The sequence below is a fragment of the Podarcis raffonei genome, chromosome 8, assembly GCF_027172205.1.
Source record: "Podarcis raffonei isolate rPodRaf1 chromosome 8, rPodRaf1.pri, whole genome shotgun sequence".
Taxonomy (NCBI): domain Eukaryota; kingdom Metazoa; phylum Chordata; class Lepidosauria; order Squamata; family Lacertidae; genus Podarcis; species Podarcis raffonei.
Window position 1 is genome coordinate 51,874,644 of NC_070609.1, and position 26,995 is coordinate 51,901,638.

At 43.4% G+C, this 26,995-nt stretch overlaps 2 protein-coding genes across 3 annotated transcripts; one reads left to right on the top strand and one right to left on the bottom strand.

Moving 5' to 3' along the window:
- Positions 1–6,504: 6,504 nt before the first annotated feature.
- On the bottom strand, positions 6,505–18,218 carry EMC8 (ER membrane protein complex subunit 8). The gene is made up of 5 exons (XM_053400063.1): positions 17,780–18,218; positions 10,906–10,982; positions 10,084–10,153; positions 8,227–8,321; positions 6,505–6,824 (listed from the first exon to the last, which is right to left on the bottom strand). The coding sequence occupies exons 1-5, from the start codon at positions 18,014–18,016 to the stop codon at positions 6,665–6,667; spliced, it is 639 nt and encodes a 212-aa protein (XP_053256038.1). The 5' UTR covers positions 18,017–18,218; the 3' UTR covers positions 6,505–6,664.
- Positions 18,219–19,434: 1,216 nt separating this feature from the next.
- Positions 19,435–26,342, top strand: LOC128419407 (cytochrome c oxidase subunit 4 isoform 1, mitochondrial). Of its 2 annotated transcripts, none has more exons than XM_053400064.1 (5): positions 19,435–19,558; positions 21,492–21,571; positions 22,367–22,531; positions 22,656–22,787; positions 26,055–26,342. In XM_053400064.1, exons 2-5 carry the CDS (start codon positions 21,493–21,495, stop codon positions 26,189–26,191), a joined length of 513 nt encoding a protein of 170 aa, XP_053256039.1. In that variant the 5' UTR covers positions 19,435–19,558; position 21,492; the 3' UTR covers positions 26,192–26,342. The 2 variants fall into 2 exon arrangements, with proteins under 2 accessions (XP_053256039.1, XP_053256040.1); XM_053400065.1 differs by lacking the exon at positions 19,435–19,558 and adding an exon at positions 19,661–19,765.
- Positions 26,343–26,995: the final 653 nt, after the last annotated feature.

Sequence of the window (26,995 nt, forward strand, 5' to 3'; positions counted from 1 at the left end):
GGATTGGACAAATTCACAGAGGATAAGGCTTTAGATCTCTGCTAGATGACTGTGTGCTGCTTCCAGTCTGCTTCTGAACACCAGTTGCTGAAAACCACAGGAGAGGAGAGGGCTGTTGCGCTGGGGTCCTGTTTGTGGGACATTTGATTGGCCCCTGTGAGAACAGGATGCTGGACTAGCTAGGCCATTTTCTTCTTATGTTCTTGTGGGTAAGGGAAAATGGTGTCTACATGGCCCTTGACCACTGAAGCAACTTGGGCTGTCCTGGAAGGTGAGTTCATTTGCTGGAGTGCCCACCTAAGCCATGGATGGGGGAATTTTTTTGGTCCAGTCGGTCAGATCTTTATCTTTCTCCCCATTTCAGCTGATGAGAAGAGAGAGCTTAGTATTGCTTTCTGCAGAGTCCCAGTGCACCAGAGACTTCCTGCAGAGAACTTTCTTGGGCACCCAACCCAAGCAGGATTGAGTGCCTCATCCATCAGCTGATGTGCTTGGGAGTTCAATCCTGTTTACCCAGCTACATGATCCGGCCAAGTGCCTACCTGACGCACACCTGACATCACATATGGTGTTGGGGGTGGGGCAGAAAGGCGTCCATAGTTTGTGGGACAGAGCTTGCCAGCCAAATGAGGGTCAAATTTGGCCCACAAGACAGAGTTGTGGTCCAAAGCATTGGTGGGCACCAGATTAGTTACCCCATTTGCATTTTCCCCAGAGTAATGTAGGAAATGTATAGCTGAAAGGTCACAGTTCAGTGGTAGAGCATCTGCTTTTCATGCAAAAAGTCTCTGGTTCAATTCCTGGAATCTCCAGGCAGGGCTGGGAAAGACCTCCCTGCCTGAAACCCTAGAGAGCCGCTGCCAGTCAGTGTAGACAGTACTGGACTAGATGGAGTGACCAATGGTGCAGCTCAGTATAAGGCAGCTTCCTTTGTTCCTACTGAGCCTGCACAGGCTCGCTTTCTTTGCTAGTCATCGTAATTGAAAAGAGGCCATTGGTCAACCCAGCTTAGTACTGTTTACTGCAGGAGTAGGGAACCTGCAGCCTTCCCGATGTTTCTGGATTCCAACTCCCACCATCCCTGGCCATTGGTCATGCTATCCGGGTCTGATGGGCGTTGTAGTCCCAACAACATCTGGAGAGTCGGGAGTTCCCAATCCTCAGTCTGCTATGACTGGCAGTGACTCTCCAGGCAGGAAAAAAAATTCTTTCCCATTCTCTGTTACCAGATCCTTTTCACTGAAGATGCCAGGCACTGAACATGAGACCATCTGCATGTATAGCAGCTGCTCCATCACTGAGCTGTGTCCTAAATAAAAATGTATATGTGGATATCTGGGTCATTTACGAGATGGAATTTTGGGCATTCGACTTTCTGCATATGCTCTGCCACTGAACTGCCCCATGCGCCACAATAGTGTTTACTATTACTCCATAGGCTCTGTGGCTGAGAATTCATGCACTAAATGGCAGCTCAGATCAATACTTCTTTTTTCTTCTGAAGTTCTGTATGGCAGCTGTTTTAGAGAGGGTCTCACAATGTACCAGGCCATTCTGTTACAGGCCTTCAGGTAGCTATCACGGAACAAGGAAACTGCGAAGGAAAACTCCAGTGTGATACTGAATTGCAGCTTATCCAAAAGTTACATTTTGTTTGTTTGGGTCTGAAGAGAGACCCAGCTAAGCTTTACTGAGTAGAACCCATTGAAATTAATGGACCTAACTTAGTCATGTGCATTAATTTCAAGGGGTCTATTCTGAGTAAAACGTAGCTGAATGGTTTCCTGTTCCATTCCGCTGGAATTTAACTCCAACTTTTACACCCCCGTCCTTTACCTCTATGCATATGACTTGAAGCCCAGGAGAGGGTCTTCTCTGTGGTGGCCTCTACACTGTAGGACTCTCTCCTTGCAGAGGTGCACCTGACACATTCATTTGATAGTTTTCACTGCATTTTGGAAGACTTGCCTCTTTCCCCTGGCTTTTGACAGTTGTTTTGTGGGACACACCTCATTTGTTTAATTGCACTGTCCTGGTTATTATAAGTTTTACTCTTTTTTGCAATTGTGATTGTTTAATGATTTTTTAAAATAACTCTCTGCCCTGGGACCTTATGGCAAATAACTGAGGATCACACTCCATGGATGTGACGGTCCATGGCAGGCACAAGAAGCAGGGTCTTTTTTGGTGGTGGCTCCCCTATGTGACATGCGCTTCCCCTTGAGACTCACACCAGTGGCTCCCTTCTAATATTTAAGGAAGCAAATTCTTCACTGGGCTTGTGAGGACTAAGTTTATTTTAGCCACGCCATCCAAATCTAAACTTTTATCAGGACAGATAAAAGTACGTACCTTATTCACACTGTGAATGATTAAACTACAGAATTCACTACCACAGGATGGATGCTTTTAAAAAGAGGATTAGAGAAATGCACTGAGGATAAGGCTATCAACAGCTACAAGCCATGATGGCTGTGTCCTACTTCCAGTGTCGGAGGGAGTATGGCTCTGAATATCAGCAGGTGGGGAACATGAGCAGGACAGTGCCATTGCACTCATACTCTGCTTGCTGGCTTCCCAGAGGCATCTAGTTTGCCCCTGTGAGAACAGGATGTTGAACTAGGTGGGTCTTTGACTTGGTCCAGCTGGGCTCTTACTGTGTTCTAATCTGTACCTTATTTTAAAGTGGCATTTTATTATTTTAATGTGGGTTTTGCATGGAGTTTACTGTAGTCAGCAATTGCTTTGGAGATCCAAAAGCAGGTGGAAAGGAAGCACAGGGTTCTGCGGGATAGTGGTAACATTTATTTAATAATTCCCCCAATGATCAGTAAAAAGAATCTGGTAACTTTTAATACGTTGAATAAACACAGGCGTGCTAGGAAAGAGCTTTGTTTTACAAAGGCAAGGCTGGTTCTTTCCCCAAGTTTTTGATATGGGGCAGCTTTAGGCCTTTGAATGAATAAGCAGAAGCCACTCCACCGTCACTCTGCAACGACAGCAAGCTGGAACGGTCCTGCTCAGATAATTAGGAACATTAGATGCCCCTAAAGCTCACAAAAATATGGTTGCTATGTAAGACCTACTCTGGTCCCTTGTGGCTCTGAACAGGTGCGTGACAGAAGAGAAATGTCAGCAGGCGAAACTTTCCACTGTTACTGCATCTTGGTGGCAGGGGAGCCTCAGCTGTTACACGCACCCTGCCTCACATGTAGCTGGGATCCCTGCCAGAAAGAAACGGCAGCAGCTCCTAAACAAAAAGACATCCTGGTGAGTGAGCTTCAGATCCCCAAGATATGACTAAATAAAGCAAAACACAAATACTTGAGTGTCTGGGGGTATGGCCTCCTCCTCCTCCATCATCCTTATCAAGCCAAAGCATTTCCCAGGAAATCAACACATTCCTCGTCTCTGGGGTAATGCAGAGGCTGGAGTCTGAATGATTCATTGAGTTTGCAAAGGCTGCGTGCCTGGGCATATTCTGTTCAATTAATCAGTGGACAACCACAGCTTTTTACAAACTAGCATTATGGGGGAGAGTGGATCAATGATGCATTACGACTTTCCTAATGAGTTCCTGTGACTTCGCGAGTGCTGGGACTTCAGTTGGATTTGAAGGCTGCTCCTACGGATTTTGGGAAAGTGCCTCAATCTATTCACTCACTGCCACTGTGATTGTTCACCTGGAAGGGCCATAAATTAGTGGCTATAGCATTTTGTGTGCTGTCCCAGACAACTCCAGATAAGACAGGGAAAGATTCCTGTCTGAAAACTTAATCGAGAGACACTGCCAGTCTGATTAGACGAAAGCTGGGGAACCTTTTTTTCAGCTCGAGGGCCACATTTCCTGCTGAGCAACCTTTGAGGGGCCATATAGCAGTGGTTGGCAGTGCCAGGGGCAAAAATGGGAAGAGCAATGAATGTAAATTTTACTTTAATAAATATTTAAGATCTCTTTCCACCTCCATCCCCCAGCTGGGGAAACCTTACACTGAAGGCAGCATAACACCTTTTATATTGTTCAGGCCTGCATTTTAATCATTGTTGTAAGCTGCTCTGAGCAATGCAAATGAAAGGGCAGGTTATAAATCTTTCAAGTAAATAATAAGTAGTCAGATGATGCTTTCCTTTCAGAAGCCATTAGCAGAGCACGCAACGCTGCTTTCATGTGCCCAGGTGATTATAAAGCCCACATATCTGGGAAGGAAGTAGAGTGTAGCGAACTTTGGAAGACAGTATTTCAGTGCACTTAGTGGGAACCCCTGCGAGCAGAAAATAAAGGGAATGCTAACAGGGTTTGAAAAGCAGAGAGAAGAGGCAACCTGCATTATGCCTTTGACTCTATTGGCCCATCACGCCTTCTGCTCTTTTCTGAGCAATCAACCTAAACATGAATACCAGCAAAGCTGTTAGTTAAATGCAAGCCAAGCAATATCTCCATCTGTAGAATGTTTTCCAATTGACAATAAAATGCAAGTTGCCACTACATTAAAATCTCCTCTATGCACTACACTCATCATTTGGCATCATCAGAGGACTTCAGATCATTACACAAAAAGGGAGGGTGGGCCCAGCCAACTGCATGCCAGGCCAAGGTTTAGGGCGAAATGAAGGCTGTTTCCTGAGAGCAGAAATTTTAAAAGCGGAACCTCAGATAACGATGCATTCATATTCTGGGCTCTGTTCTGCCTTCTACCTTCCAAAGCAGTATAGTCTAGATTTCAGAACCAGGAGAAGACCTCCATGCTACAACAACTAGGTGTTAAATTTAGCTCTAGTAACAGTTGTCATATTGGGTGTGGGGAACCTGTAGCCCTTTGGCTGCTGTTAAGACTCCCATCAGCCCCAGTCAGAATAGCCACATCTGGACTACATACTCGGAATCACAAGTCATTACAAAAGCCATACTTATTTCACTGGTTTTATTTTCAAGGTGATGGGGAGGGGGGAAGGAGCAAGGAAATGCAGGTGGTCAGCTAAACATTTTCTTCTCCCAACATAAAACCTCAAACCATTTCTGCTTAAAATGTAGAATGTGTTATAAATAAAGGTTAAGCTAATACAGGGTCCGTAGGAATAGAAAAGACAAACAAAATACATGTAAAATAATGACAAGGAAGATGCCACACCCCTTCTCCATCAAGAGGTAAATGTAGAGAGAAAAAGAAAAGAAAAAACCCTAAACTGACACATGTAAGCATTTTAAGACTCTTTTATGCTACAATATTATATTACAAGCCTTTTCCGAATGGTCAAAAGTGGCTCAGTACTAAGTGTAACTGTTTGAAACTCACTTTATAAAGACTGTTTGCATGACATAAAGGACGTTAACAAACAGGAGTGCCTCCCATAAAAGACTTTCAGGCGTGTTCATGAGCAATTCATAATCATTTCAACGCAGCTTTGATTTGAGCTGCGTCCCATCATATTTGTGTGGTTTGTTTTTTTTTAAACTTCTGCAGTTCTTAAATACAACTATACCATCACAAAATGGCTGCAGTCAGATGCAACGACAAATTTTGGGCTCACACATTCCCTTCCTCCATGGGAGGGGAGATTAAAACTTCTCTTGCAAGCCTACAGTAAACCACAGTTCACTGTTTCGTCTGATCCCTGGCACACTATGATTTCTGCAAATCAGAATCCCCAGACAGGTCCAGACAAAATAGAAGCTATGGTTTTCTGCAAAACATGTAGGAGGAAGGGAGAAGGTGAAGAGGGAGTTCATGAGCCTGAGGCCAAAAGCTGTTGTGCTCATAACTATGTCTGAATGTAGTCAGTAAAATGAGAGGAACTGAAATTCATAGTTGTAATCTTGTTTATACCACATGGGTGTGCATTTGTACAGAAGTTACAAGGTTCTTCTAACCACAAGGTTAAGAGAAGCACTCCTGAAACAAACAACAAGAACAAAGAACAATCCTGCAACTCACTTTGCTTTTTTTTACCACTTCAAGACACAACGAGCCCTTGGAATGGGCAAACCACATGGTGAAAAACGACCAGGCTCATTACATTTGAGTCTGATAGGCAGAAAAATTGCAGCATTCTCAGAACGACAGAGAAACTTGGCAGCATCTGGTGGGTATATTGCTTGTCAAGCTATTGTTTTCTTCCTGTGCAGCATGTCATAGCAACAAGTACGGTGGCACACAACACCCAGCAGTTAGCACTTAGAACAACAGCTCCCAAACTGGCCACGTATTTCCACTTATAGTTATAGATTTGATTCTTTAAAAAATAAAACTAGCAATTAACTCTCTGGAAGATATTTCATAAATCTTAAATCTTTTAAAAATTACTCTCTAAAGGTTATAAAAGGTTAGTCAAAACTTTTTAATATGAATAGCTTGGATAAGTGGATCTAGTTCCCGGCTGGAGAATTACAGCAACGTATTATGCCGAGGAGGAGAAGAGTCCACAGAGGAATCTGCAAACTACGGTTGGAACCTCAAGGATTCTCATTAAAAAGATTTGACTGCATAGCGACACATCCTTTCTCTCTCTCTCTCTCCCAAGTGATGTGTCTCACTCATTGGCTTTCCACATCACTTGAAGGAACCGTTTTAGTACTTTATTTACATTCAAAAAGTATTCATCTCCCCCTTTTGTTTCTTCTTCAGCACAGTGGAAATGCCAACAAATCAAGTCAATGGGAGACTCCCTAGCAGAGGTGCAGGACGGCTTTATTAATCTCTGGATTTGTCCAATCATTCCGGATGTCATCCAAATGATTATCAAAATCTACTAGTGTTTCATAGGACCGGCTGTCCAGAAGTGAGGCAGAGATCCTCTGGGCTTCTGACCAGTCTTCACAGTAATCACTAGGAAGCAAGAAAAAAGTAAAGAATTAATGGTCCTCAGGAGGAACCAACCAGCCTCCTAGTCCACTGGAGTGAAAGCAAAGGAAAAATCTATCAGCAATGCATAATGACAAGCAGAGGGTCAGCTACACTACGAACTAAAACAAAAACAAAAAAACACTTCAGTCAAAATGACTCACCCTGAGGAAACATGGGAGTTACAAGAGAGGCGCACCTGTTTGAAGTATCTGCTAGGCAGCCCTCACAGAGCTACAATTCACACAGAGACCTTCTTCAGATGCAGTGCTACATCTATGACTTAAGTGTTGCATCGATGAACTAACTCACTTCACTTCACTTCCCTCTCCCTTCTCTTCTTCCATCTCAGTCACAAGGAGATTCAAAGCTAATGCTTCTATTTTTAACTAGGCACAGTAGAGCATTATGTTCAAACCTTGACAAACGGTGGCCAGTTTTGGTAATGGTTTATTAAAAGAGGGCAACTTCAAACCGTTGTTATTAATCTGGCTTGTTTCAGTGAAAGCTTCTGATCGCCTCCTCCTGCTCCTCTTGGTGGCACCTTCTCCAGCCTGATGCTCCCCTGACATTTTGGACTATGACTCCCAACAGGCTACTGCCAGCATGGCTGTGTTGGCTGATGGGAGTTGGTAGTTCTACTATCTGGAGAGCACCAGGCTGGGGAAGGCTAGGCTGAATAAGAGCTTAGTGTTGCATCCTAACAAGGCCAGTGCCAGGGGCGTAGAGGCATGACCCTTAAACTGTTTCACATACCATGGACAGGCCCTGCACATTATTTGTTCATGTTAGAAAAGCTCTGGCGAGAGCAGAAAACCTTTCAAAAGCTGACTGTGATTAGTTCCCAATGGATGCTACTCTGGTTGTTTCCCATCTGAACCCTCCTTCCTCTCTTCCCCCAGCCCACCTCCATACCTAACAATTTCCTTTGGTAATATGTTTCATACACTATGTTGCTATTCTGAGTTTGTTGGCTTTACAGTTTGAAATATTATTCAGTTAGGCAGATCTGAAATTTTATTAGGCTAACACTGGATCTAGGTCATTAAAATGTTATTTATTTATCAAGTTGATTTGCGGATAATAGCAAAAAAACTACTTCATTCAGTTGCCCAAATTGACTTCCCCAGATGTTTCAGAATAGAAGTCCCATCCGTCCCAGACAACCAGCACATGCTGAAGAAGGCTGAATTAATTCATTGTTTGGATTTGCTGTGTCCTTGTATTGATTGTACATTGTATATTTTTGCATTGACTGTTTCATACTCATAGCCAGCTGCTTATTTTTGAGGCATTCCAAACTTGGGCTTCGTTTCAAGGTAAAATATGCTAAATATAAAAATGTAAATGCTGCTTAGGAGCAAAGGTCTGTTCTATGAATACTCACAAGTGTGGGTCTTTGCATCTCCATTTGTTTTCGTGATGTTCGTACACGTGAACAGTCGGTTCTATGCACTCCATTGTAAATTTACTATTATCCACCTGATGCAGAACAGAGAGAGGGAACAGAAAGCTCAGTGGCAGAATGTCTGCTTTGCATGCAAAAGGTCCTAGGTTCAATCCCTGGCAGCTCCAAGCAGAACTGGGAAATGTTCCCCTGCCTGAATCCCTGAAGAACTACTGCCAGCCAGTGTAGGCCAGGTATGGGGAACACCTGTCCTCTCTACCTGGTTGTCAGGGCTCTCCCAAGTCCACACACCCTGTTGAACCACACCCTCCACCAATCCTGCTCTGCACCCTCCTTAAGTGTTTTTGCCTGACTGGAATGCTACCTTGAATGCAGATCATACTTCTTGCTTATCTGGATGGAAGATAAAGAGGCCTACTGTACAAAGGTAAAATTCATAGCTGCTGCTCCACCAACTTTTTCCTCTGGCTCTTGGAAGGTTACTTAGGAAGGAATGCAGCCTTTGAGCCGAAAAAGATTCCCCACCCCTGTGTAGACAACAGTGAGGTAGATTAACCAATACTCTGAATCAGTAGAAGGGAGCTTCCTATTCAGAAAAGCATTCTCACCTAGACACACACATTGGAACAACCTTACAATTTATGCACTGGAAATGGACCCTTGCAATTAAGTTGGAAATGTGGAGAATGAAGTAGAAATGAACTCCTGTTAAAGTAGTGGTTTTCAAACTTTCCACCTTCAGGGAACTCTTTCCAGCTTGTTTTGTCTGCTGAGGAATCCATGATGGTCAGCCAAAGACACCTAGCAGGTTGCAAAGGATACTTGGGCATGTTTTAAGGGCACACACTTGTTTAATGCAAGGCATAATTTAGGCCTGTTAACCATTGGCTCCATGGTGACAGAGTGCAATCTAGAACACATCCAACAGTTTCCCTGCAGCTGTACACTGCAGGTATAAATCCCGTAGTGATGGGGAAACAAACTTTCAAGGAAATAAGTATCATTATCATTAATTCAGTTTATTATTCAATTAATATGATCAGGATGGCAGCCAATAAAACAGTATTAAAACAATCCACACTAAAACAATAGCTGGTTGCTAGTTCTCAAATAGCCAGGGCCTCAAAAAGCATCGCTGACAGTGATCTCAATACAAAGACACATAGTTGTAGAGCAGGGGTGGGGAACCTTTTTCAGTCCAGGGGCCACATTCTCTTCCAAGCAATCTTCTGAGGGCCACCTGCCACTAGTAGGTGGGGCCAGAGGCCAAAGTGGGGAAATTAATATGAATTTTACCTGTGCAGAATAGGCTACTTACTTCACTCTCAAGACACCTCTCTCTAGTCTCCATCCAGGCAAGCAAAGCTCAAGGACATTTTCCAGCTAGGCAAAAACACTTGTGGAGGGTGCAGAGCAGGGCTGGTGAGGGACATGTCTTGGAAGAGTCCCAAAGGCCAGAGAGAAAGACCATATCCCCTATGTAGTGGTTCCCAATCTCTTATAGAGAAGGCAGTGATCAGGGTACCCAGGTCAGAAACTGTATAGGGCTTTGTCCACCATTACTTGTCTTCTTGTTTTACTTTAAATAAAAGGAAGAAACTTGAGCAACTGAAGAATTTTCTGGAGAACAGTTCTGAAGCACTGCTTTAGGGTGATGGTGCGACTTCATGGCAGTGAGGGAGGGTTGTATTACAAGACTTGCAAATAACTGAAGCACTTACATTTCAGAAAATGTAATCTAAGCAATTGATGTCATTAGCTATGGCCATGAAGTGTACACTAAATAAAGGAAAAAGGCAGCGCGGGAGGGGAGGGCAGGGGAAGGATCTTACGTACCATTATGAGGGCTGTGTCGTTGAAGCCTTCTGCAATCCTGGAGGCAACCTTTTCAGCAACCTGGTTTGGACTACAAAAAGCACACAAATTACTTACAATTCTGCTATTGTTCAAATCAATCATAATGAAATTGGAACACTTGAATGAAGAGATGATGATAAGATGTCCGATGATGTGCTCAAGAAGAAACGTTTTATATGGCCTAAAGCAAGAATCGGGAACCTCTGGCCCTACAGACGTTGTTGCACAACATCTCCCTTCATCCCGAAAAACACTCACCACACTGGCTGGGACTTATTGGACTAGGAGTCCAATGACATCTGGAGGGCAACAGTTTCCTTAACCCTGGTCTAAAGCTAAACCAGATTTGAAATAAACTGATGGTGGCTGGGCACTGCCAGTCCTCTATTCTGTTCACTCACGCTGGCCAACCTCCTGTTCTTGTAACAGAGACATGGGATATGGGCCTCATTGCATCAGGCATTAAGCAAAGCCTAAGAAATTAAAATAAGGCTTCTGCAACCAATCTGGTGCCTTCTGGATAATCTGGACTACAATTCCCATAGCATCAGGTCAGGGATAGCTGACCTACACATTTAACTAAACCAATGGTAATAGCTTCCCCTTAAGGAGCGCTGGGAATTATTGTTCTGCAAGGCCACAAGCACAGCGCTACAGGAAGAATTTGCTACTAGGTGTTTCGTTAGGGTCAGCCTCTGATTCGGTTCTTTCTTTCTTTCTCTCTCCAAGCCCCTCTCCCTTTATGTGGCTCACGTCCATTTTTGAATGGGTGGCAGTGGCAAGGTGGTTGCAGCAACATACCTGGCATCTTTCAGACGTTCATTAGCTTGATAGTACCCGGCTATTACATAGCTATTCTCTTTGCACCATGAATCAATCTGAAAGAGCACATAAATAAAAAATCTGTAAGCATTCAAAACTCAAAGCACTGGCTAACGTCACACAGACGCAGGGGGTGATAGCTAGTGAATTAGTGGATTGAAATAGCCACTTTATACCTATTAGCATGGGAAAACATGCCTCTCTTTTGAGAGCTGTTGCAAGGACAAAATGAAAACTTGCTGCCAGGGTACTAGGTAAAAAATCTATTTCTCAAATGAAACATTATTGCTGTTAATCATTTCATAAAAGACTTTAAATTTATGTTCTATACAACATATAACTTGCTCTTCTACTCCGGTGAAACTGGCCACTATTATGTATATTTATGTTATTTATATTGATAGAATTTCTATAATGCCAAATCATAGAATACAATGGTGGCATTAAAACATGAAACTTTTTTTTTTTTAATGAAGGGGTTAAGGTGACTGGCTAATAAAATAAAATAAACAACTCAAAACTCAAAAGTGACGATGCCTGAGGAATCTTTGCTGGAGTGTTCCACAGCACAGAATCAGAAACGCTAAATGCCTGACTTCTAGTTAACATGAGTCAGGCCCATGTAATACAGGGAACATTTTATTTCCATTCTACAAAATGTGAACTGGGTGGCTACGGACAATCTGCAGGGGAGGTGGGACAAATTCGGGACTCCTGGATATCAGCCCAACCCTCTCATAAAGCTGTGGAAAGCCACCTCGATCTACTCAGAGGAGAAACACTGAAATTAAATATCCTAATTTAGTCATGCCCACTAATTTCAAAGGATCTATTGAGTAGAACTTAGAAAGATATAAAGGGTTTTATCAAACTATCAGTGCAGTGGATGCAGGAGATCTGGGTTCAAAGTTATCACTTCGGTCATGGATTTAATTGTGTGTTTTTCTGTAAGACATTCGCACAGTCTCAGCCTGCCATGGAGACAGTGATCTACTAGGGGCTGCTGAAAGTGGTCAAAGCAAATACCATGAAATGCTTTTACTAACTGTAAGTGCTATATGCCTGCCATAGCAATTCCTTTCCTTTACAGCTAAATTGGGATTTCTGAAGCCCAACCTGGTTGACAGACACATGGAAAAGACAAGCCAGAGAAGGACTTTTATGGAGAAGTAAAATATGACAGCAGAGGTATGCATAAGGAAGGGGAGAGACCATCTTGCCCTTCCTCTGGTCACTTCATTAAGCATGGAAGTGAAGGGGCAAAATGAGTGGAGAGGGGTCTTAGGATGTGTGTAGAAACTTCATGGGGGTGGGGTGGGAAGAGGACAGACGGCACAAGTCAGAGTGGAGGGAACTCCTCATTCTTTTGTCCCCTACCGGCTGTGAAGAATGAAGGGCTGGTGGACTCTGGACTTGCTAGTACTCTCATGGGAGAAGGGGCGAGAAAACTGGTCACCAGCCCCACTCTGAAAGACCCACATTTAAACTGCCCAGCAACCAGGGCTGTGGGCTTTAGCAGGAAGAGCAACATGATCCTCGATTGGTGATAAGGTGCAGATTCTATTGTGTCTACTCTGCACCTCCACCCCTGCTGCAACAGTCACTTTAATTAGTGAAGATATTTGCATAATATCATTTTATCCTAATGTATCATCTGATCTGCCACAAAGCTTTGTTAAAATACCCAGTGAGAATTAAAGGGGCAAATTCATCTTGGGTGTTATGAGGCAGGATTTAAAGTGCTGCATTTATCCATATCAGATTTTGGCCCAGTTTCAGTGGCTTTTGAATATATCCCCATATTTGCTACTCACAATAAATGTAACTGATTAAGATAATCCAGTGGTTTTGGGAGGTGGAAAAACGAGCTAGCAATTGTGCTTTTTGCTGTCAACTACTATCTTAAAAAAATGGGGGGAGGGGGAATTAAGTGGATTGCAGAACATTTTGGATGCTGAATTCCAGCTTCCTGCAAAACACATCAATCTCATGGTTAGCAGAATAATTACAGCCCTGAATTAAACTGTCTAAAAGCAGAACGAAGCTACACAAATAATCTCTTCTAAAAGAATGACATGGATTTATGTGTTTCATTAAATTGTCATTTGCTGGCATTGTTATACTTAAAGAGCCAACTGCTGAAGTAATCATAACCCCCATTTCAAGGGTTTATAGATGCCATTTTAATTGCCAGCAAGTTGAGATCTTTTAACTAAAACTAAACACCCGGATAAAACATTCTTGCTCACAGCAAACATTAAGAAGCTGATCTGAAATTTCCCTTTTGCTATTCTACAGGAAGCTCAGTTTCTATTCAATTTTAGGGGAGCAACAGAGAGAGACAGCTCTGCTCTGGCTTGTTAGCAACAGGTTTGTTTTTTTAAAGTAACACTTTATTGGGTTTTATAAACAAGGATCATATGAATAACAAATTATACAAATAAATGGACCAAGTCTTCTCATGTCATTTGTACATCACAAAAATAGCATAATAAATTTGCAGGAATATCTACAACATATGCTTCATTATTAGTGGTCAATTTTTCAAGTTCCTGGGTTTGTGAATTGATTTAAACAAAAACAAAGGGGAAATAGGATAGAACAGACTTAGCAGATAACATTCAACATCGCATAGCTAAACGCCTAATCAGGAGCCCTTTTGGTTGTGCTTAGATTAAGTATGAATAATAGTCATTTTTCCTCTTATGTCACCAATGAAACAATATAAAGTGTTGTATATTAATGAGTGTGGGAGCACAGTTCAAAGTGAAAATAAAAATTTATGTTTACATTTTAATTTTGGTCAACCAGATGGAGCCAAATGCTGATGGGAGGTGGGGTCATTTTCAGAAATACTGGCATAAATTAAACCATACCAGAGTAAAGTCATCTTTCTTTATCTGTCCATGTGCCAACTGTAATTTATTTCATAATCTTGCAAGGACGGCTGTTTCCCAAACAGAACCTCAAAGTTCAGTTTTGTCCTACAACTATTTTTTCATATTTGAATGTAATGAAATTTACTTAAGTGTAAGGAAAGACATTTTATAATGGCAATGTGTACACATCACCAAGCACATGTACCTGCCTTAAAACAAGCATTGCCCTACCAGGCGATAAAGTTTCCTCATGACAGCTCAGTAGATGTGCTTTGCAGATGGCCAGGCACCATTGGGAAGTAGTTCTCAAATTGCTCCTTGCAATTCCCAAGAGTTAACTGTCTCATTTGCCACAAGTGCATTTAGTCATTTGTGGCCTTAACACAAATGCACAGACAGCTTTCACTGGGTTCTGTGCATGGCAGCCAGAGGCAATTTTTACTCCCAACAAATGGCCAACTATCAACATGCTTGGCCTAGTGACCCTTGGTTGGACAGAGGAATCCATTTTAGCCTATTCCCGTGGCATATCTGCTTGGCTCATGTGGTTAATTCATCCTTTGTTGATTGGTTCATTGTGGCTTTAACTGTGTAAGCCTATCATTATGCATGGGGTGGTGGGAGGACTGGTATGTGGATCGCCTTCCCTTAAAATAAGGCCTTGTGTGATTTTTTTCAGTTCTCTATTACTACTCTGCAACTCCTTAAGTATTCTTGTACTTTGACAATAACCTTAGAAGGACAGGATGTGAGCAAAGACTCTTCCTTGGACAAAATAAATATTTCACTGGGAACTTCTGCTTTCTACACTTTCTCTCAATACTGTATCTCCTTCATGCACCTGCTTGGTTGCTCTTATCCTTTAGATTTCAATCTTTCTAATGATGGTCTCAGCACTGCACTTTGTGGCTTTTGGCTGGACATATAACCAGGACTGCTGGACCCAAGTTGATATACACATTTCATCTTCTGGCGTTTCTACTATCAATCAGCAAATAGGCTGTTAAATCTGAATGCCACTTATAAAACCACAAGGCAGCACAATAAAAAGTTACGCAAATATGGATAAGCACCTTGGCTTTCTAAGACATCTCGCACTATCCTTGATTACGTTTGTCAAAGCTGCCACAAACAATATTTGCATGCCACATTGATTTGCTAATTGATTAAAGTTTGACAAATCCCAACTCAGCTTAAAATGCACAAATACAATTTCTTCATAATTAGATTGTGTGAGGACTTGCAGCATTTCATGAATTCTGTAATTATTTCAATTTCCCATTAGAGCTACAAGCTGATTTTGCAAAGATTTCCATTTGGTAAAAGTCAGAGCTGCCACAATGCTCTGTATACCAAAGTGACTCACTGCCCTTAAAATTCAATGTCCATGGTGCTCTTCATTCACCTTTGTACTCAGCAACACAACTTATTCCATTGCTGCCCAGCCTCCTCTAGATGCTTTTGGTTTAAGTACTCTGATATCAGAGGGGCTGTGAACACACTGATTATTATCTGAAGAGATATCACAGGATATGCACTGTCCAGGCGGCCAGAATGTTTATTGTTTTCAATGCTTGATTTATAGTGCACCCATCAACAGATTCCCAGGGTGAATTACAAAAAAGTTTTTTAAAACTACAACAAAAAATTAGAACAGGAACATTAAAACATCATGTTAAAAAGCAGTAAAAATAATAATCAGCCAGCAAAACTAAAATGAACAGCAAGCACTGCAAAAACAATATGAAGAGCGCCCTTCCCAGACATAGCACCCTTCAGATGTTTCGACTACAACTTTCATGAGCCCCAGTCAGCACAGCCATGCTGCCAGGGGTTGATGTAAGCTACAGTAAACAATATCTTGAGGTCACCAAGTTGATAAAGACTAAAGATGAAAAAGCTGGGGGAAATGAAAATATATTTGGTGCCAAGATGTCATCAAGGTGGATGCCATGCTAGCATTCCAAAGTTGGGTTCCCATCACTGTGTTGGTCCTTTCTCCTATAGCCACCCACTGCTCAAAAACAAAAGCCTCCTTTGAAGATCTTAGTATACTGTATAGGCAGACACATGTTGAGACAACAGGTCTTTCAAGGTATTGTGGTGTGACGCTGTGAAATATTTAACACAAGGACCTTTGTACATTTAGCAGTTGTGTTGCCAAGGACCGTTGGGCAGGTGCAGCTTTTCAACCCCCCTGCTGTCCTCTAACTGCTGAAAGTTCAACTTCTACAAACCAATGAAAAAAGTATAGAGGTGCTAACTTTGGAAGCATAATCTCCTCTGTGCTAGATAATGGGAAGGGTTATTAACAGGTAACATGCTGAAGATGCCACTGGGAAGGCCACATATCAGCCCCCCTCTGTTGTTTGTCTCCTGCATGCATGTGATATCCAAAGGTATGCTGCCTGATCATCTGTGAATTTGTGTAGAAGGCAGCCTTCCCCAGCCTGGTGTCCTCCAGATGTTTAGAAATACAGTTCCCACAACCTCAAAATTCTGACCAACTAGAGTTCGAGGGAGTTATACAAAAATCTGGAGGACACAGTTAGGGGATGTTATTATAACGGTTCATCTAGTCCTGCACCCTCAATTTCTCATAGTGGGTGGGTGGACGTTTAAGAAAAGCCCAAAAGAAGCCCCCCCCCCCCCAGCAGCTGTCTTTCCAAGGCATCCTGCCTCTTCAGGGGAAGGTTATATATAGGCCAGCATCCTGTTCCAACATTGGCCAGCCATAAGTTTTTTGAGAAGCACAGAGTTAGCAGTTGCCTTCCTCATCTGTCCAGTTATGTGGCATATTGAGCTATATTGCCTACAGTCAGGGAGGCCCCATTTAGTTCTTATAGTCAACAGCATTCAATGGACATATCTGCCATGAATTAAGGAAACAGACCCCCTGCTTTGCTGTTTGCTCCCTCCCCCCAATCTTATATTTAGAAGTATATTACCTCAGCAGTTAATAAAGCCCGTAAATCAACAGCATCACATGTAGAAGCAAGGCCCCAGGCTTAATTCCTGGTGTTCCCAGCCAGACAATGTCAACAGTACTGAGGTAGAGAAACCAACTGAGGTAGAGAAACCAACTGACAACTTCCTATGTTAACCCTTCATTCAGACCCATGAGAACTGGAACCTTACTTTTAGGGGAAGGGCTGTGGAAGACCCCATGATTTACATACAGAAAGTCCCAGGCTCAATCCCTGGAGTCTCCAGGTAAGGCTAGGAATGACCCCTGCCTGAAATCCTGCCAGACAGATAATACTGAGCTAGATGAAGTGAGGATTTGACGTTCACTATAAGGCATAGAAGCTCTATTCACAGGGAAGCCTTCCCAAAAAGCAGCAAACAAGTTAAGGACCAGTTTCCCATTGAGGAGGAAAGAGACACAAGAAGCTGCTTTATATTGAGTCTTAGTACTGTCTACACTGATTGGCAGCAGGTTCCCCAGGGTTTCAGACTGGCAGGAGTGTATGCTTTCCCAGCCCCTACCTCGAGATGCTGCTGGGGACTGGACCAGAAACCTCCTGCATGTAAAGCAGATGCGCTACCATGGAGTTAAGACGCTTCCCCTAAAAATAATATAAGACGCTAGTCCTCATGGTTGTGAATAAAGGGTTTAAAGGAGAATATGGGAAGTGGCCTTACATTGAGTAAGGCCACTGCCCCATTTAGCTCAGGGCTTACTGACTGGCAGTGACTCTCTAAGGTTTTAGGCGGGGAGGAGTCTTTCCCAGCCCCTACCTGGGAAACTGAACCAAGAACTTTCTCCATGGAGAGCAGGTGCTCGACCACGGGGTTAGGGTCCTTCCCCTAAAATCAAAGCAAGATACTAGTCCTCGTGGTTCTGAATGATGACAATATGAGGCCTTTATACCGCGTGAGACCCACTGGTTCATCTGTCTAGCTCAATTTACTGTCGACGCCGGCTTTCTGCCCCCACCCCACCCGCTTGGCAGCCCCCCCGGCCCACCCACCAGTGTGAGCGCCACCTCCAGCATGGGCGCCAGGGCGAGGCTGCCATGGAAGAGCGGGATGCAGTCAACGAAGAGCGCGTGCGCCGGCAGGTGAGGCCCCGTCGGCTCCCTCTCCCGGCCTCGCTGCTGGTGGTGCTGCGGCTGCTTCTCGGCAACCAGGAGCCCGTTGACGGCGCAGTGCGGGTACTTAGCGCCGTGGAGCACCATCTTGCAGTAGGCCTGCGTGCTCAGCTTCATCTTGGCCGGGCCCCCGCCTCAGTCAGCACAGCCGTCGCCGCTGCTCTTTCCTCCTCCTCATGTAGCCCCGCTCGGCATGGGCAGCTCCGGCCTCCCTCACGACCACCGCCGCTGCCCGCTTCCGGCTCCACGGGCCCGCCGCCAAGCACCGGCCGTAAAGCTGGGAACGGGAAGGAGGGGGAGCGGCGCAAAAGTGTCGCGAGAGGAGCCTCTCCAAGTCCTATAGCTGAAGTACATAGGAAGGGTGGCGAAGGCCCTTCTAGCCTCATATCTATGGTCTTCTCTAGTTCCGCCTTCTTTACCTCCCGTCATACCCCGCGGCGAAAAAGCCAACCTAAAGTTGTTCCTTTTTTTTTGGAACGCATAGAGTTACGGGTCCATTGTCTACAAACAAGGTTGCTCGGTTATTTTTGACGGCCCTCTCCCGTTTTTCCCCTGTCTTATGTGGGATAAAACAGGCAAGAGATTCCGAGGAAACAAAGGAGGAAAACTCTTGTCTTTTTTTGGGTGGCATCTAAAAAGCTAACAAATTTTATTATGGCATAAGCGTGCATCTGATATGGTGGGCTCTAGTCCACGAAAGTTTATGGCACAATTTCTACTAATCTGAAGATGCTACAACACTTTTTGTGCTCTCTCTTTTCTTTTGCTGCAGTAGACTTGGGTTGCAATCCTAACGCCACTTACCTGGGAGTAAGACCCACAGAATTCAAGGAGACTTGCTTCTGAGTAGACATTGTTAAGGATTGCTCTGTTACTCCTCTGGAAAGTGGAGAAAATAAAGGACGTTAGCGTAGCTACATTACTACTAGGCGGGATATCTCTCCCTCCTCGTAGAAGCAAAGAGAGCAGTTAACAATGCATCTAATTGAGGTCTTATTTATTGTGAACTGCACTTCGGAAACTTACTCTCCCTGCCCCTCCTAAATAGAAAAAAGGAAGAGTGACACGCACGATTGTCTGAAAAACCACCTTTTAAGTTCCTTTTGAATCTCTTTTTTACCTTTCCTTCTTCCAATAAAAAACTTTTGGAGTTTTTGGTAGAGAGCATTGCTACCCCATCACAGGTAAACAACAGTTCTATATTTCTCTATACTTTTTCTATAGCACACTTCACCAGCTCTGTGCCCTACACGTTTTGGACTACTAGTAGTTTAGGGTAGAAAAGACAAGGAGCGACTTTTAGAGGTTATTCACGGTGCGAAGTAAGTGGATAAAGAGAAGATTCTCTCTTTTCATTCTGGAAGGTCAATTCAATGAAGCTGGATGTTCTTGATGTTAACGCGGAAATCACCTCATGTGGTAAACGATACCTGGTTACTTTACATTTTCCTATATCTATCTGTCTTCCGTCGTATCCCGTCATGCTTCGCGGCAGAAGGCTTTAGGCACCGCCTGGGAGGAGGGACTTCCGCCCTCTTGGCTGCTTGGTCCGTCGCTATCCCATGCTGCCTTGCGTTTCCGCTTCCCTCTCCTTCCCTCTTTCCGTCCTCATTCTCCGGGGTTTAGAGGACACGAGCTGCCTCTGGTTTCTGGTGGCAGGTGAGGGAGGGGCTCCGCTTCCTCGGAGAAGAGTGAGGGGGAGGGCCTGTGGCGGGAGTGGGGAGTTGCGGGGAGGAGGGGGAGAAGGAAGCCATCCTGCTTAATTGGGGTTTCCTGGTTGATTGGGGTATCTGATTGGGGTTGGTGATGGAGAATGGAAAAGATGCTGGTAGTTGCCCTGGGGGAGATGAAGGGGTAGGCAGACAGGTACATGTCTCCCTTTGCACGCTTACCTGGCAGTAAGCCCCATTTCACTCATTGGGGTTTAATGGACCAACCCTTATTCAGACATAAGCACCGCCGATCTGAATGGGGCTTGCTCCCAGGTTAAACATTCAGAAGCATTTTAGCCCCGCCTCATGCACAGGATGCAGGAAAGTAAAAGTGCAGCTCTTTACACCTGTACCCTGAATGTAAGCCCTGCTGAACTTAGTAAGGCTTAATAGCCCAGCCTTATGCATGTGTCTACTTCCACAAATAAGGCTCGACAATGCAGGATTTAATCAATGCTGAAAGCTGCTCTGTCCACTAGCCTGTTGAGTACAGTGGGGCTTACATCTGAGTATATATGTTCAGAGTTGAACAGGAGTGGGGAGCTTGTGGCCAGGTAGATGCTGCTAAACTGCAGCTCCTGTTATCCCTGACTACTGGCCATGCAGGCTGGAGCAGATGGTGTTGTCCTCCCATAACAACTGGAGGGCTGCATGTTCCTCACCCCTACTCTGGAAAGTAACAAAGTTGTTACAAATATTTTGGGTTCCTTTCTTTTGGGAAGTTGGGCTGTCAACTTTGGAGATATCCCATAACCTGTTAATAACAGCAATTAACAAGTGGTAATGCCTCCCTATGGCATGAAAAGTTTTATTACTATTATTTAATGTATTTATATCCTGCTTTTCTCCCAAATTGGGACTCAAGGTGGCTCACAACATATTGAAAACATCCTTATAAAATACAAAGGAACAAAAACTAGTTAAAAACAATAGTTAACAAACTTAAATACAACAAATTTAAAATAGCATTGAAATAATAATTGCCCTTACAGCAACCAAGTGGTCAACATTGTCTGCACCTAGTTTTCAATGACCTGTCTGAATAGGAAGGTCTAGGCTGCTGGAAGAATGATACCAAGGAAGGAGCCAATCTATCTTCTGTTGGGGGAGAATTCCACAATATGGGAGCAACCACAGAAAATGCTCTCTCTTGTATCATCACCTCCATGCTTCTGATACTGATGATACCAAGATCATTATGATTTATTTGTTAGATGAATTGGAACAGAGTTGCATTTTCCCTCCAGGCTACTTGACAACCTGTTGGGAAGACACACTGGGCTGCAGTCCTATGCTTGTTTATCCATTAAATGTGTGGGATGCTTATCGCCCTTCTTGCAATGCGTATATGCAATTGCTGCAAATATATTGAAAGCAGAGCATAGAAAATCCCAGGTATCTGTTGTCCCAGATTGTTTTAAAAAGGAGGATGTGGTGCGGAAGCTTACATTCAGTTTTAACTCTGTAGCTGTAACCATCCTTCCCCTGATTTTTTTGTTGTCACCTGTGGGTGGAAGATATTCCCTTCCAGCTCTTTGTTTGTGAGAGGTTGATTAGTTGAATGCAGAAACTGTTGATAGTCCTTTCTTGTGAGAGGAGTTGGGAGTCTGTTGTTTGTTGATGCCTTCTATTCTTATGCCCTTAAAACCTAAGTCTGCATCTTCTCCAAATGTTACTCAGTAGGCTACATTTTGGTTTGCTGGATGGTCATTAGAGTTGTGAGATTCCAGCACTGTATTTTGCAAGAAAGACAATGCTGCAAGAAATGACATGTGGACAGTGTTTTGCAAGAAACTGCCAATGGTACTTGTAACACAGAAGGAAAATTGCATTTTCTGGATTCAGTCTGATATATAACATTGTACTTTTTTCTCTTTCAGGATGTTGGCTTCTCGGGCATTTAGTCTTCTTGGCAAGCGGGCCATTTCCACTTCAGTCTGTGTGAGAGCCCATGGGCATGGTAAAACGATGGCTTATTATTACGTTTTTACCCTACCTCTCTTTGAAGGAGCTTAAGGTGGCATACAGCGGTCTTCCCCTTCCCTGTTTTATCTTTACAATAATCCTGTGACATAGGCTGAGAGAGCATGACTGGCCCACGACTATCCAGTGGGCTGTCATGGCTGTGTGGGGATGTAAGCCTAGGTCTCCCTGACCCTAATCCAACACTCTTAACCACTACCCCACCCTGGCTCTCATCTTAGCTTAATTATCCTAAAACTGTTCACATAGGTTTAGTACATTTCAGCATATACAGTATTATTTCATCACAGCAGCTCCTTTAAAATAGATTAGAGTGACAAATAGTGACTTTCTCATACAAGTGAAAAAAGCTGAATGGCTTTAAATCTGCCACATGCCCTATTACAGCCTGTCGCCTGTTCCATGAATGAGGAACCTGTGACCTTGATAGGAGATAGAACCCAACAACCCCAGCATGGGCAATGGTCAGGGATTATGAGAGTTGTAGTCCAGTAACACCTGGAGGGCCACAGGTTCCCTGCCCCCCATCAATTCCATCATAATGACATAATGCTTCCAGGACTAACTTATTTTTCTTGTGGGTCCTCTTGTGTGAAGGACCAGCATGTCTTTAAAGTCTCTGCCTTTCTTAAGAGAAATTAAAAGATGAAACTGCCCAGTGCAAATTTTAGTGTGTGCCCTTCTGCTCTGATACCTTTGTTTGGTTTATGCTATTCCAAGCTTCCTGGGATTGTATCTGTGCGAGACTTCTCTTATTTTCCCTGCCAAACAGGTATTGCAAAAACGGAAGATTTCAGCCTGCCGGCTTACATTGATCGTCGGGATGTTCCATTGCCTGAAGTTCAGTTTACAAAAAGTCTCTCTTCGGAGCAGAAGGCCCTGAAGGAGAAAGAGAAGGCATCATGGACTGCCCTTTCTTCTGCTGAGAAGGTTGCATGTAAGTCTTTATGGTTATGGTGGGCTGTGTTGGAACAGGGGAAAGCAGGGTGGCAGGCAAAAGTGGCTTGGCTAACTTCAAGCTTCAGCATCTCAATTGCACCCTCTCTTCTCCCCACCTTCAGTGTACCGCATCAAGTTCAATGAGACCTTTGCTGAAATGAACAAGGGGTCATCTGAATGGAAGACTATTCTCGGTGGGACACTCTTCTTTATAGGCCTCACTGCTTTTGTTGTCATTTGGCAAAGGATGTATGGTAAGTAGTTGGCATTTAAGGAGCATCTTAACCATTAAGGTAGCAAGGTGTCTCAAGTGAGAAGTGCATGTCTTATGATCCCAAGAGTAAGGAGAGAGGTGTGTGTGCATGTGCACTGAGTAATATAGAAGAACTAAGCAGTTACACTTGCAGGTGTATTTGCGCCAACATATGGCTCTTTTAAGTCATTGAAGAGCATCATTGCTATGCTCTGGCAATTTACCTAAATCCATATTTTCTCTTAGGAAGCTGCTTTGGCAATTCAGAGTTGTCTTTTTTTATAATATGATGGCTGTACTTGAGGCAGCTTAATGGCCAACACAACAGCATATGGGGCTATTCACTCTTTTTCATGCCACAGGTTCATGGCTTTGGATCTATGGGAGGCCCTGGACACATTGTGTTCATCTTTGTCATAATAGGGACAGGCAAATCTTAGGTGTCTGTCTATCTTCAGGTAGATCTGTAGCTGACCCCCATCTCCCATAAGCTTATAGGGGCAAGAGTTCCTCAGATGGCTTATTTTCCAGACTTCCTTTTAAAAGATGGGGTGTGTATAACTTCACTAAAGTCGTTAGCTTAGCTGCTCACATTTCAGCTACATAAATTGCTTTAATTACCTGGAGACTATCTGATTTGCCATTAAGAGTTGGGCACCTGACTGCTCAGAAAAAAAGATTTGATCAAATAATAGTCAGGTATTACATAGCACAAATTTTTAGAACAGCAAAATATTTAAACATCAAGCCTAATGATGATATAATTACAAGGTATTTTTTTGGTAGTATTTTAAACAGTGAAACTGACTCTAAAACAAATACAGTGGTATCTTGGTTTAAGAACAGCTTAGTTTATGAACACCTTGGATTAAGAATGCTACAAACCCGGAAGTAGATGTTTTGGTTTGTGAACTTTGCCGTGGAAGCAGAACGTGTTCCCTTTCTGGTTGAGTGTGTTCCATTTGTAAATTGAGTCCCGCGCTGCTATGGGAAAGCATGCCTTGGTTTAAGAACGCTTTGGTTTGAGAACGGACTTCTGGAATGGATTAAGTTCATAAATCAAGGTACCACTGTAAATGAATTAGAGTAACTACTTGGTACTGTGCACAATTCATTAACATTTCTGTAGGTTTTCATTTTTTTACACCCTTTTTACTTTTTACACCCAGGGCTAGCCTACAGTTTCCTTCCTTTGGGAGGAAGGATGGAATATAAGTTCAGTAAATAAAATAACATTAAATTAGTGATTAAGTAAAAGTCGGTTTTTAGAAGGCAGGCATGGTACTGCATCAGACTAATTCTCCAAGTAGGATTACCTTCAACTGTTTTTTGTCTCAATCTGTGTTGTCAAAATAATCAGTATGTTCCTGGCTAAGGCAGGGCAAAGGAGCAAGCTGCATTTGCTCCTGCCATTCTGACAAAGGTTGCACTGATCAGATTTTAAGAACTTAAAACTGCCACCCACATAATCATGTTATTGGTTTCATGGGATATTTGTCCACAGTCATTTGATAGGTGTGTCAGTGATTGAATTTACAGAAAGTAATTCCCTTCTGTTTATTGTGTGCAGTCCTCACTAGCTGCTACCGGGGCCAGCCCTATCAATGGCCAAAGAGGTAACTTCCTCAGGCAGCGGATACTGAGGGGGGCAGTAGTGGTATCTCTCTGCCTGTTGCTTCTGGATCCACCAGCCACCGCCTCTGTTGGAGGAGAGAGCCATGAGTGCCACAAAACCTGTCCTGTGCCTTTTAAGCTAGGCTGCTTCCCTGAGGTGTGGAGGACACTGCTCCATTGCCAGTGTTGGAAGTAAGATTCAGTGGCTAGTCTAGTTAGCTTTGGTACTTGGAATGGGGGTGAGTGAGTGAGCGCCATATGGTCAGTGGAAGCAGGACCCTTAGGGTGAATGGGGCACAGCCCAACCAACCTTAGTTTGCCTGCTTTCTTAGAACCAGTCGAGGGGTGGCTGTCATTAGCTCTGGCTCCACCTAATGTTGGTTCCAATAGGCAGCAGCCTCCACTACATCTTGCCCTTTGCTTTGGGCAGCAAAAGGCCTTGGGTGGACCTCAGCTGCCATGTAGTAAATTCAGTGTGAGCTGGGAACAAATATCTGTTAACATAAAACCAGGGCCAGGGCTTTTTCAATGACGACTCCGACATGGTGGAATGCTCTGTCCCATGAGACCAGGGCCCTGCAGGACTTGATCTCCTTCCGCAAGGCCTGTAAGACACAGCTATTCCGCCTGGCCTTCAATTTGAATTAGCCTGATCCTCTATTCTTCTTTCCCTTTCCTTTTCCATGAAGAAACCCTTCTGGGACCCCACATTTAAGCTCTTCCTTGGTCTCCTTGCTGGCCCTAGTAGGACCAACTTAGCCAGTTAGCCCTGGCGATCATTTGATGTCTACTGACTGGGGTCCCCCCCCAAAAAAATCACCTCTGAATTTTAGAATTTTATTGACATTGATGCTGCATTTATGTTGTATTTTATGCTGTTTTATGCATTTTTATGTTGTTTTTATGCATTTTAATCAATGTTTTATATTTGCTGTCAGCCGCCCTCAGCTTGGTTTTTAAACCAGGAATGTGGGGTATAAATAAAAAAAATTATTATTTATTATCTGGCCGAACGATGTTTGTGAGATGTTTTCATGTTTTAGTTCTGAAGGCAGAGCAGAGGTGGCTTTCAAATGTACCTGGGCCAGATAATGCTGAGAGAGCATCGAGCTTTTGACTCACACAGAGCGTTGTCTCTGTTCAGAGGTCCTAAGGCAGATAGCGGTAGTTGGACGCTAAAATATAAAGTCTCTAAATGACTTGCAGTCATCAGATGTGCAGATACTTTTTATTTATGATTATGAATCTCCTTTCACATAAGCCACAAAACAATTTACAAACTTACAATAAAAACAACTAAAGTAGTTTTCAAAACAGCACCAAAAAAGAAAAGAAAAGCCGAAGAGAGACTTAAAAACATCCTGCCGGAAAAAGCTTGTTGAAACAAAAAATTATTCAGTTGTTTGCAGAAAATACAAATGGAGGGTGCCTGTCGTATCTCTACTAGGATGCTGTTCCACAAAACAGTGACAGACGCACTTGAAACCCCTGCTCTGAGTTAACTGTGGAGTGGGCTTTCATCTCTGCATCCTTTTGGGAAGCAAATAAGTTCTATTGTTTCTAGGCTTGGGGAAAGCTTGGATGGAATGTACTTCTTACTGTTGACAAATTGGAGATGTCATGAGCTTATTGTAATTTGCTTTTCAATTTACAGTTTTTGGGCCAATCCCTCGCACTTTCACAGATGAGTGGAAGGCCATGCAGACCAAAAGAATGTTAGATATGAGAGTGAACCCAATTGACGGCTTCTCGAACAAGTGGGACTACGAAAAGAATGAATGGAAAAAATAAATGCACTCCAGGGATCGCCACTCCTGTTCTGGCTTGAAATGTTGAAACCATTCCTTCATCTCCATGTGACCTCGCTGCTTCTGTGTATGGGGAAGAAAATACCCCTCTATTGAAAGAGAAACCTTTAATAAATGTTTGGTTTGCTTGACAAGTTTATTCTGCTTTGTTCTAGGGTCCAATGAAGTATAAATTGTTCCTCTTTTAGATGTAAAATCTACACAGCAAGATTAAAAGTTGAAATTAAAAAAAAAAGGACTTTGTGACCATCTCTTGGAGATAATCTTTTTAAAAAATATCTCTGGGGGATTCTGGCTGCTGAAATACCAAATGCATCTTATGTGATCCAGAAACTCTGGAAGCATCTAGTGTGCTGATGCATTTTTAATAAGCACTTAGTGCTTGGAGTTGTCAAACCACGGCAGCAGAAATGGCCTGGCAAAAAAACGATTCTGTGTTCTTTTGAGTGCATGCTGAAAGGCAGGACCGCTGCATGACACGTCAACATGCACTGTGCCACAGATTGTAATCAGCAGGGAAACCAAACCTCTCATTCTGCATAAAACTTGAGAGTGTGCACAACACAATGTAGGCTAGGCAATAAATCTGCCTTCAACGATGCCTATAGGTTCAGATGCTGCTGCTCTGAATTAGCTCAAGTTCTGCACCAAGTGCTCAGCAGCTTCTGCTACTGCAATGCAGCAAAGGTGTTGCCTGAGGGCTGACCTTCTGGAAGCCTTCCCAAAGTTTGGCACCACCTTACCTTTGGCTTCCCACAGGGTATGTGTGTGGCTGAGCTGGCAAAGG

What these genes read in the sequence shown, in the direction of transcription:
- EMC8 (XM_053400063.1), bottom strand. Translation starts at nt 18,016, where the DNA reads ATGAAGCTGAGCACGCAGGCCTACTGCAAGATGGTGCTCCACGGCGCT. An exon ending in GAACGTCTGAAAGATGCCAG is followed by an intron (nt 10,154 to 10,905) that starts GTATGTTGCTGC and finishes TGCTTTTTGTAG; the next exon opens with TCCAAACCAGGTTGCTGAAA. An exon ending in ACGACACAGCCCTCATAATG is followed by an intron (nt 8,322 to 10,083) that starts GTACGTAAGATC and finishes GTTCTGCATCAG; the next exon opens with GTGGATAATAGTAAATTTAC.
- LOC128419407 (XM_053400064.1), top strand. Translation starts at nt 21,493, where the DNA reads ATGTTGGCTTCTCGGGCATTTAGTCTTCTTGGCAAGCGGGCCATTTCC. An exon ending in TTCTGCTGAGAAGGTTGCAT is followed by an intron (nt 22,532 to 22,655) that starts GTAAGTCTTTAT and finishes CCCCACCTTCAG; the next exon opens with TGTACCGCATCAAGTTCAAT. An exon ending in CATTTGGCAAAGGATGTATG is followed by an intron (nt 22,788 to 26,054) that starts GTAAGTAGTTGG and finishes TTCAATTTACAG; the next exon opens with TTTTTGGGCCAATCCCTCGC.